The sequence below is a fragment of the Hydra vulgaris genome, chromosome 08 (assembly GCF_038396675.1).
Source record: "Hydra vulgaris chromosome 08, alternate assembly HydraT2T_AEP".
Taxonomy (NCBI): domain Eukaryota; kingdom Metazoa; phylum Cnidaria; class Hydrozoa; order Anthoathecata; family Hydridae; genus Hydra; species Hydra vulgaris.
This window is the reverse complement of record NC_088927.1, coordinates 2,365,001-2,375,000: the sequence shown is the minus strand read 5'-3', so window position 1 is coordinate 2,375,000 and position 10,000 is coordinate 2,365,001. Positions and strand designations below refer to the sequence as shown.

General features: G+C 24.9%; 1 protein-coding gene across 7 annotated transcripts in view; it reads left to right on the top strand.

Annotated features, from left to right (window-relative positions):
* Positions 1-10,000, top strand: part of LOC100205867 (ankyrin-repeat and fibronectin type III domain-containing 1) — a 42,837-nt gene that overhangs the window by 10,038 nt on the left and 22,799 nt on the right. For 4 of the 7 annotated variants that reach the window (XM_065802277.1, XM_065802278.1, XM_065802279.1 and 1 more), the window contains 3 exons: positions 2,800-2,831; positions 4,547-4,615; positions 7,375-7,553. In XM_065802277.1, the coding sequence (XP_065658349.1) occupies positions 2,800-2,831; positions 4,547-4,615; positions 7,375-7,553 (280 nt within the window). Of the gene's footprint in view, positions 1-641; positions 942-2,799; positions 2,832-4,546; positions 5,676-7,374; positions 7,554-10,000 lie in introns of those variants that run through there. The other 3 variants (XM_065802283.1, XM_065802282.1, XM_065802281.1) reach the window with 2 other exon arrangements.

Sequence of the window (10,000 nt, the reverse complement as noted above, 5' to 3'; positions counted from 1 at the left end):
TTTACATAATAAAAATGTTGTTTTCAAAAATTACTACTTTGAAAGTTTGAAGTTGTGATGGTTTATTGATGTTTTCGAAAAATAGCTTCATTTTTTTTATTGTTTTCATTTTTTTTATTGTTTCAAGTTACTAGTCTAATAAATGTTTTATTTTCAGAAAAAAGAAAAAAAAGCTTTTTTTTTAGTAGGCTTCACTTTTAATCATTATAATTCATAAAGCTATAATTGTTTATAATATTGATGTCACATTTTTTTTTGTTGATTTATATACTATGCTTTTAAATAAATAATATCTTAAAATATATAAAAGGTTTTTTTTTAAAGTTAACATGTGCAAAGAAAGCATAAGTCAAAGTGTACAAGAAATGTCATTTAACAATTAATAATTATTTTTTGTCATCAATTGTAACTCGTTTCTATGAACATTTTTGTTCTTATTATAAACATATGATTTTGTTGTTAACTTTATTTATTTTTTCCTCCTAAAATTTCTTATAATATAATTGTTATTTCTTTTTTAAAAGCCAAACAAATTTTTTGCTAATATATATAGGTTGATATGTTTTTTTTGCCAGTACATATAGGTTGATATGAAGTTGATCATGTTTCTTTTTTTATATATATTTTTTAAATATTTAGTTTTTAATATTTATTCAAGCAATTCCCAAACATAAATTTCTAAAATTTGAAATGGCTAATAATGTAAAATGTTTGATGCAATGAGCTATTTGAAGCCACATGCTAAAAAAAAGTTGAGTAAGGTAAACTTACTAGAACAAGTTGGTATACTCACAAACCAGCAAGTGTTCATGCCTTTAGATGATGTGTCAGCGAGTGAAATTGCTCAACTTAGGGTAGTTAACCTTTGTTTGTCATTGACAAACATTAATTTGGTTTCAACAGATATCTATAAAGTTTCTTCTATTTGTAGAAATCAGCAGGTTTGCTCATTTTTTTGGTGCTTTGGCTGTAGATGTTTTAAAATTGTTTTACAACGATTTTAATTAAAAATAGTAATATTTTATATTACTCAATCATATTTTATATTTTAATATTAATATTTCAATATTAAAATAAACAAAATTTTTATTCTTTTTAATTTATTTGCTTGGTTATTCTTTTTAATTTATTTGCTTGGTTGTTCTTTTTTTAATTTATTTGGTTTTTCTTTTTTTAATTTGTTTGGTTTTTCTTTTTTTAATTTGTTTGGTTTTTCTTTTTTTAATTTGTTTGGTTTTTCTTTTTTTAATTTGTTTGGTTTTTCTTTTTTTAATTTGCTTGGTTGTTCTTTTTTTAATTTGTTTGGTTTTTCTTTTTTTAATTTGTTTGGTTTTTCTTTTTTTAATTTGTTTGGTTTTTCTTTTTTTAATTTGTTTGGTTTTTCTTTTTTTAATTTGTTTGGTTTTTCTTTTTTTAATTTGTTTGGTTTTTCTTTTTTTAATTTGTTTGGTTTTTCTTTTTTTAATTTGTTTGGTTTTTCTTTTTTTAATTTGCTTGGTTTTTCTTTTTTTAATTTGTTTGGTTTTTCTTTTTTTAATTTGTTTGGTTTTTCTTTTTTTAATTTGTTTGGTTTTTCTTTTTTTAATTTGTTTGGTTTTTCTTTTTTTAATTTGTTTGGTTTTTCTTTTTTTAATTTGTTTGGTTTTTCTTTTTTTAATTTGTTTGGTTTTTCTTTTTTTAATTTGTTTGGTTTTTCTTTTTTTAATTTGTTTGGTTTTTCTTTTTTTAATTTGTTTGGTTTTTCTTTTTTTAATTTGTTTGGTTTTTCTTTTTTTAATTTGTTTGGTTTTTCTTTTTTTAATTTGCTTGGTTTTTCTTTTTTTAATTTGTTTGGTTTTTCTTTTTTTAATTTGTTTGGTTTTTCTTTTTTTAATTTGTTTGGTTTTTCTTTTTTTAATTTGTTTGGTTTTTCTTTTTTTAATTTGTTTGGTTTTTCTTTTTTTAATTTGTTTGGTTTTTCTTTTTTTAATTTGTTTGGTTTTTCTTTTTTTAATTTGTTTGGTTTTTCTTTTTTTAATTTGTTTGGTTTTTCTTTTTTTAATTTGTTTGGTTTTTCTTTTTTTAATTTGTTTGGTTTTTCTTTTTTTAATTTGTTTGGTTTTTCTTTTTTTAATTTGTTTGGTTTTTCTTTTTTTAATTTGTTTGGTTTTTCTTTTTTTAATTTGTTTGGTTTTTCTTTTTTTAATTTGTTTGGTTTTTCTTTTTTTAATTTGTTTGGTTTTTCTTTTTTTAATTTGTTTGGTTTTTCTTTTTTTAATTTGTTTGGTTTTTATTTTTTTAATTTTTTTTGTTTTTATTTTTTTAATTTGTTTGGTTTTTCTTTTTTTAATTTGTTTGGTTTTTCTTTTTTTAATTTGTTTGGTTTTTCTTTTTTTAATTTGTTTGGTTTTTCTTTTTTTAATTTGTTTGGTTTTTCTTTTTTTAATTTGCTTGGTTTTTCTTTTTTTAATTTGTTTGGTTTTTCTTTTTTTAATTTGTTTGGTTTTTCTTTTTTTAATTTGCTTGGTTTTTCTTTTTTTAATTTGTTTGGTTTTTCTTTTTTTAATTTGTTTGGTTTTTCTTTTTTTAATTTGTTTGGTTTTTCTTTTTTTAATTTGTTTGGTTTTTCTTTTTTTAATTTGTTTGGTTTTTCTTTTTTTAATTTGTTTGGTTTTTCTTTTTTTAATTTGTTTGGTTTTTCTTTTTTTAATTTGTTTGGTTTTTCTTTTTTTAATTTATTTTTTAAAATTTGTTTTTTGATTTTTCTTTATAATAGTATAAAAATACTAGTAATAATTTACAAAAATTTTTTTTTTTCAGCATAAAAAATTATTGGAGAACACTCCTCCTATGTAAGTTTTCTTTAAATTGATGTTGGTATGTATAATATATAATATATACACATATTTGTACATAAATGCAATCCATTACACATTATATTATGTTAGTCCTATGTTAGTACAAAATTTAAATTCAAGTTCACATTTTGAAACATTGATTTTAAATACATTCTTTTGAAAACAATGACGTTCTTTAAAAAAAAGGAATCACTAATAATGAATAAAATTGGTGTAATCTATCAATTTCTTATCACACCCTAACTAGGGTGATCACTAACACCCAAACTAGGGTAAGTACTACTTTTTGAAACCTGTGGAGTTATACAATCTTTTAATACTAAAGTTATTTAGTATAATTTCTGGAATTGTATATTATTTAACGAAAGCAAAGTTCTAATTGACTTTTATAATATGGCTTGAAATACCCCTAATATTTATCAGGCAGTTTTTAAATAATGTAAATTAATTTACAAGCATATGCTAGTTAAATATTTAAGAAAGAATTAAGCATTTAAAAAGTTGAAAGTTTTGGTTCTTTCCTTTATCCTATGACTGTTAATACTCTGTTTAAGACTATTATCTTTAAGAACTCTGTTTAAGATTGTTATCTTTTAAAACTCTGTTTAAGATTCTGTTATCTTTAAAACTTTTTTTAAGGCTGTTATCTTTTAAAACTTTGTTTAAGGCTGTTATTTTTTAAAAGCACATTAACTTTAGTATTTACTATGTTCGTTATATTTTTAAATTTTTTAATATCTTTTTTTTTTCCCACCTTCCCTAGTTTTTTTATGATACATTCAATCTACGCATTGCACGGTTTAGGTTGTATTTGTGGTGGAATAAATAACAATACAATTTTTGTTTCAAATTTAAATAAAGTGTTTGAATGTAAGATAATAATTTTTGCATATGTTTAGTATTACACTTTTTTGCATTTGTTAACTTAAATATGATGTTACATATTTATTAGACCTTTACAATAAAATAGCTATGTTTATAAATACATAACACCAATTTAAAAATGTTGCAGGTCACTTGGTTTTAAGATTTATAACTTATTTATATATAACTTATAAGATTTATTTTCAATATTTTCATTTCTATCATCAAGAAGTAAAGAATGAGAAAAAAAATTTTTAGTTTATTTTAACAACTTTAAATTGTTTTAAAGTTGTTTTTTATCATCTTTTTTTTTTCTTTGAACAAAATTAGATTTCTTGAGCTAAGTTACTAAGTTACTAAGTTGACTATACCTTTTATTTTCTTCTTTTATTCTTCTCATTTATAGTTTGTGTATTAACATTTTCTTCTATTTTTTTCTTCTTTTATTTTATTTTATTTTTCTCTAAATATTTTTGCATTGAAACATAACTTTCTTTATCTACTTCTTTTCCCCCTATTTCAAATTATGTTTCTTTTTTACTATTTCTGCATTGTTATTTTTTTATTGTGTTTTTTCCCCTCAAACTTTTTGTCTTTCTTTTTCTTCTGTTTTATTTTGTTTACTTTTTTTTCTTCTTATTTTTAAATATTTTTAGTTTTTTATGATGGCTTTTTAATCTCTTTGCTCTTTTATAAGATATTTTGTTTACTTAGAGGTATACTAAATATTTTTAATAATTAAATATATAAAAATCAATTAATTAACAATAGAAAACAGATGGCACAAATAAAAATGTCAAAACCTTAAACAATGAACTTTAAGCATTTTATTATTTTTTTTTTAGTTTTGATTGCCATTATGGTACAGTTAAACGTTCTCCTAACCTAAGAAAATTCAGTCAAGATAATGGAAGGTATAAATTTTTTATGTAATTGTTCAAAAGTTTTTTTACATGAAATGTTTTTTAAAAATCATTGTTTACTTTACTGTGATTATATTCTGTAATTCCTTTATTGCACATTGCATCATTTTTTATTTGCTTTACTTATTTCTGCTTTGTGATCATAATTATTTCATTTCACAAGAAATGTTTTTTATGTTTATTTATTGATTGCTTTCCTTTTGTCAAAGCTTTTGTTTTTGGACTAATCCTTTAAAATGAAGGAATTAAAAATAATTTATGTAAAACTTTTTATTCATCAAAAGTGTTGTTAAAAAAATTTTAAGAATTTTTTATGTATGTATATTTTATAAATAAATAACAATAAATATAAAATTTATTTGAACTTTTTTTTTTAAATTTGGATCATAATAATGTATAACTTGTTAGGTTGTTTTTTTTTGTATGTACTGATTTATGTTTTTTTTTCAGAATATTTTTTTAAATTAATTTTTTTTTGTGCACAATTTGTAAAAATACTAATATGTATGAAACTTGATTGTTTTTTTGTGAATGAATGCATAAATGAATGTGTATATTTGTGTTTCCTGTTGCCACAAACTTTTGTTCTGATTTAAATTGTGTTTATTTAATGATGATATCACAAGTTTTTGTTATATTTAAAGATTTTCAGGCTTATGTAAACCATAATGTACAAGAAAAGATGGAGATTCATTTCACAATTTAACCTTGCTAATTAGTAGAAATTTTTATTGTGGTAATATTAGATAAATCATTGTAATATCATGTCCATTTCACATCTTGAGTTTAAAAACACATCTCCTTTAAGTCAAATTGGGATAACATATGATCAATGGGTTCGATCAGCTTGTAGACATTTCCGTGTTTCAGCTAAATCAACCAAAAGTATGAAATCCAAAAACATTTTTTTGTATGAAAGAAATGACATTTGTCCAATAGCATGCAACTTGTCTCATCACAAATCTTTTCTTAGAAAAAGTAGTGATACATCAGATGAAAGAATATTAAACAGAAGAAGTATTCTGCAAAATAGTGTACAGAAAGCTAGACAGTGAGTAGTTATTTTTACAGTTATCGTTATAAAATGAAAAATATATTTCCATCCAGTAAAATTTTCTTAAAGAAATTTAAAACAGTTTTAAGTTCATTTTATCTTTACTTCATACAATCACTGAAGTGATAAAATAACTAAATAGAATTTGAACTTAAAAAATTTTTTTTAAAAGTTAAAACGTTTTTAGATATTTGCTTTTTAAAGATGCTATCTTTTTTAGTTTGTTTTTCTATTTTCTTGTTATTAAACTTATTTCATTTTTATTTCAATGAAAACTTTGCATATATGTGATAGATTATGAAATTGAAAATAATGCCAGGTTTCCATGACAAAAATGCTTCAATAATTTATTTTTAATGTCTGGTCTACCTTTTTTTTTCTTTTCTTTTTTTATTGTTTTTGGCATAATGAAACTTAAACTTCACTGATTTCTTCTCATTTTGAAATTCAACTCAAGATAATGTTGCTAACAATTGTTTTTGAGCTGCAAGTTGTAAAGAATTTACTCAATAATATTTCACAAAGGTAAATAAAGTTGTAAACATTCAATGAATGATGGTAAACATCCATAAGCAACATAATGTGTGAACTCCAATTAAGTCTTATAAAAAGTTTCTTTGATTTTTTTCAACTCGTTAATAATTCATCTGATTCTTTTCAATTATTTTTTCTATTCAGTGTTTTTATTATATAGTTTTTTTTATTAAGTAGACTTATTTTTACCTTTTTCTTTAAGTTTTTTTACTCATTGATACAATATGCTCATAATTATCTATGTTTAATTTAAATTGATAAACATGTAAAAAAAAAAAAAAAAATTTTATGCACTTTATTTTTCAACGTGATTTTATCCTTTTAGTTTGTTGATCAGGTATTAGATGTTTTCTTAAAATAATGAGTCTCAAAACATACAAAAAGTTATCAAGGGGTATTAGTCTTACTCAGTCTGAAGAAACTAGCAAAGTTTTGTTAGTTAGGTATGTGTTTTCTGTTAGTTAAGTATGTGTCTTATGTCTTTTGGGTTTGCATTTTGTCTTGATGAGGTGTTTTATGTTAATTAGGTATTTTATGCAGATCAGGTATGTGTTTTTTTTGAATAAGTAATTTGTGTTGTTTAAATGTTTTGTGCTGAATAGTTATGTGTTTTATGTTTGTTAGATATATACTTTATGTTGGTTAGTTATGTTTTATGTTTGTTAGATAAAAGCTTTATGTTAGTTAGCTATGTATTTTATGTTGGTTAGATGTATGCTTTATGTTGGTTAGCTATGTGTTTTATGTTGATTAGGTATGTGTTTTATGTTGATTAGGTATTTCTGTAGATTTGTTATTTGTTGCATATCTGTCAATTATTCAAAAATTATATTTTAACCTTTTTTGTTTGTTTGTCACTTTACAGTTTGTTTGTCACTTTACATTTTAGTTTTGATTAAACCTGTTTTACAAAACATTTTAAATGTGTCTTTAAATAATAAAATTTAATAAATGTGTATTTAAATAATAATATTTAATAAATGTCTCATTAAATAATAGCATTTAATAAATGTGTCTTTAAATAATAATATTAAGTTAATATGTCTTTAAATAATAACATTTTATAGATAAATTTATAGTAGTAATAATGTAAATTAAATCTATTAAAAATAATGCAAAGCAAAAAAAATGCAAATATAACAGAATAGTAGTTTTGTTTTAGTTTACGTCGTCGAGCAAGCAGCCTTGATTTTTTACCTGATTCAAGTAAAACAAGCAAAAGCCTTGTGCAGAATGGCAACAACTCAAACAAAAATGTTTTTTTAAGATCCTCATCTGTAACACAAAGAACTGGGTTTCGAAGAAAGATTGGTATTAATGAATCAGACTTAAGCCAATCAGGTGGGTTTTTTTTTTGCAGTTTATCTTTTTATTTTGGTTTTACTATTCCGTCACACACATGTTTCATTTGTTTTAATTGTTTAATAAAGTTAATTTCATTAATGTTGATTTTGCATGCAAGAAATACTGAGTTCTGTCAAGCACATTATTTTAGTAAAATTAAAATTTTTTTTTCTGCTCAGCAGATATATATATATATATATAAGATATATATATAAGATATATATATATATATATAAGATATATATATAAGATATATATATATATATATATATATATATATATATATATATATATATAATATATATATATATATATATATATATATATTTTTTTTTTAAACATCTTCGCTTCCAACAAGGCTGCAAGCAGCCACTAATTAAAGTTGGAAGTTACTGTAAGAGAAAAGATGAAGATTGTAGAGCAAGATAACAGTTGACGGACGACTTAAAAGATTGCAAATTATATAAATCAGGAAAGCAAGATGAAGGAAGCGAATTCCAAAGAACTGATGTTCGAGGAAAAAAACTAGACAAATAAGCGTTTTTGGAGCACTTAGGAACAGTCACAGAAAAAGAATGACACTTAATAAAATGACGAGTAACACGAGAATGAATTTTAGTTAATGGGCACTGCTCTAAAGAGATGCTAGCTCTTTAGAGCAGTGCCCATTATAGTATTTGTAGAAAAGAGAAAGAGAAGCAACATTACGACGATGTGATAATGGTTGGAGGTTGGCTGCAAGAGCAGGTCCAACTATGTTTACAATGCGTTTACAGAATAAGAAGAAGAGTGTTGTCCATCGAGGACAACTTTTATGCTACGATTGGAAAGGGAGGATTCAATGATTTTAAAGATGTTGCCGGATACACCATAAGAAGAAAGCTTATGGAAAAGACCAGCATGCCAAACTTTATCAAAAGCTTTAGAAATGTCAAGAGCGATAGCTTTAACCTCTCCACCTTTACCTAATGCACAATAAAACCTGTCAGTTATTACTGTTAGCAAATCAGCTGTAGAACGAGAAGATCGAAATCCATATTGATGGTCAGAAAGTAAGTTGTTAGATTCAAGATGAGAAATTAAGTGTTTGTTAATTAAAGATTCAAAAACCTTGCTTATGATAGGAAGAAGACTTATTGGACGGTAGTTAGATGAATCAGATCGCTCTCCAGAATTTTTGAAAATAGGGATAACAGATGCCGCTTTCCAGCAGGCTGGAAAACAAGACTCTGATAAGCACTTGTTGAATAGTTTTGAGAGTAAAGATGACAGCTCCGGAGAACACTTCTGCAAGACAATAACAGGTATGTTGTCTGGGCCACAAGCTGTAGAAGAGTCGAGGCAGGAAATCACTTTAGATACAGATGCTGAAGTGATATGAATGTCAAGTAATGGATCAACCTGTTTGTTGGCAGTATCAGGTAGAACGCAACTAGTGGAATAAAGAGATGATATTGATGAAAAGTTTTTAGCAAACAATTCGGCTTTGTCTTTAGGTGAGGTGACAAAGTCTGAACCATGCAAGAGAGGTGGAATTATAGATTTGCCCTTATATTTGATATTATTAAAGATTCTCCAGAAGTCATGAGAGCATAATTTTTGAGATGAGATACAAGATTTCATGACCTGAGAATAGCGGGTTTTGGCGTTAGACAAAACCTTTTTACAATTGTTTCTAGCAGTAATAAACAGACGTCTGTTTTCTGGAGAATTGTTTTGCTGATAAATATGAAAGTAACGGTTTCGATTGGCAATCGCAACAGCACAGTGTGAGGAAAACCATGGAGGAGAGTGAGGCTCGACCTGGAATCGTCGAGAGGGAATAAAAGATTTCATGCCAGCCTGAATCCACGAAGTTATGTAAGAAGCACATTTGTGGACAGGAAGACGAAAGATTTCTACCCAAGGGCCATCACAAAGAAAATCACGGAAAGAATCCCAGTCAGCTTAACTGTAGTTGTAAGAGGTTTGATAATAGGGGGATTCAAGTGATGAAGAAGAATGAGATATTAGTTTTAAAGAGATCAAACTGTGATCAGAAGAACCTAAGGGTGAATGTGGAAAAACTGAGCACTGACTAGGATCAGAAACAAGACATAAGTCGAGTAGAGAAGGTAGATGATTCGGGTTGTCAGGAAAGCAGGTTGGAAAGTTGACTATTTGAGTTAGGGATTGAGAAAGGCAAAAGTTGTGGGCTTTAATGCCTGCAGAGTCACTGACACTAGAGCCAAGCCATTCAGAGTGGTGAGCATTAAAGTAGCCAACAACAACTATATTAGCTGATGGATAAAGAGAGAGGGCTTGGTCAATATGATCAGAAATAATGTCAAAAAAGAGTGCAGTCTTGAGATGAAGGAGAGCAATATAGAACAAAGAGAAAGGCAATAGAGTGGAGTGGTGCTAAATGAAAGCACATGAAAGAATAGTCTAGGGATTCAAACCTA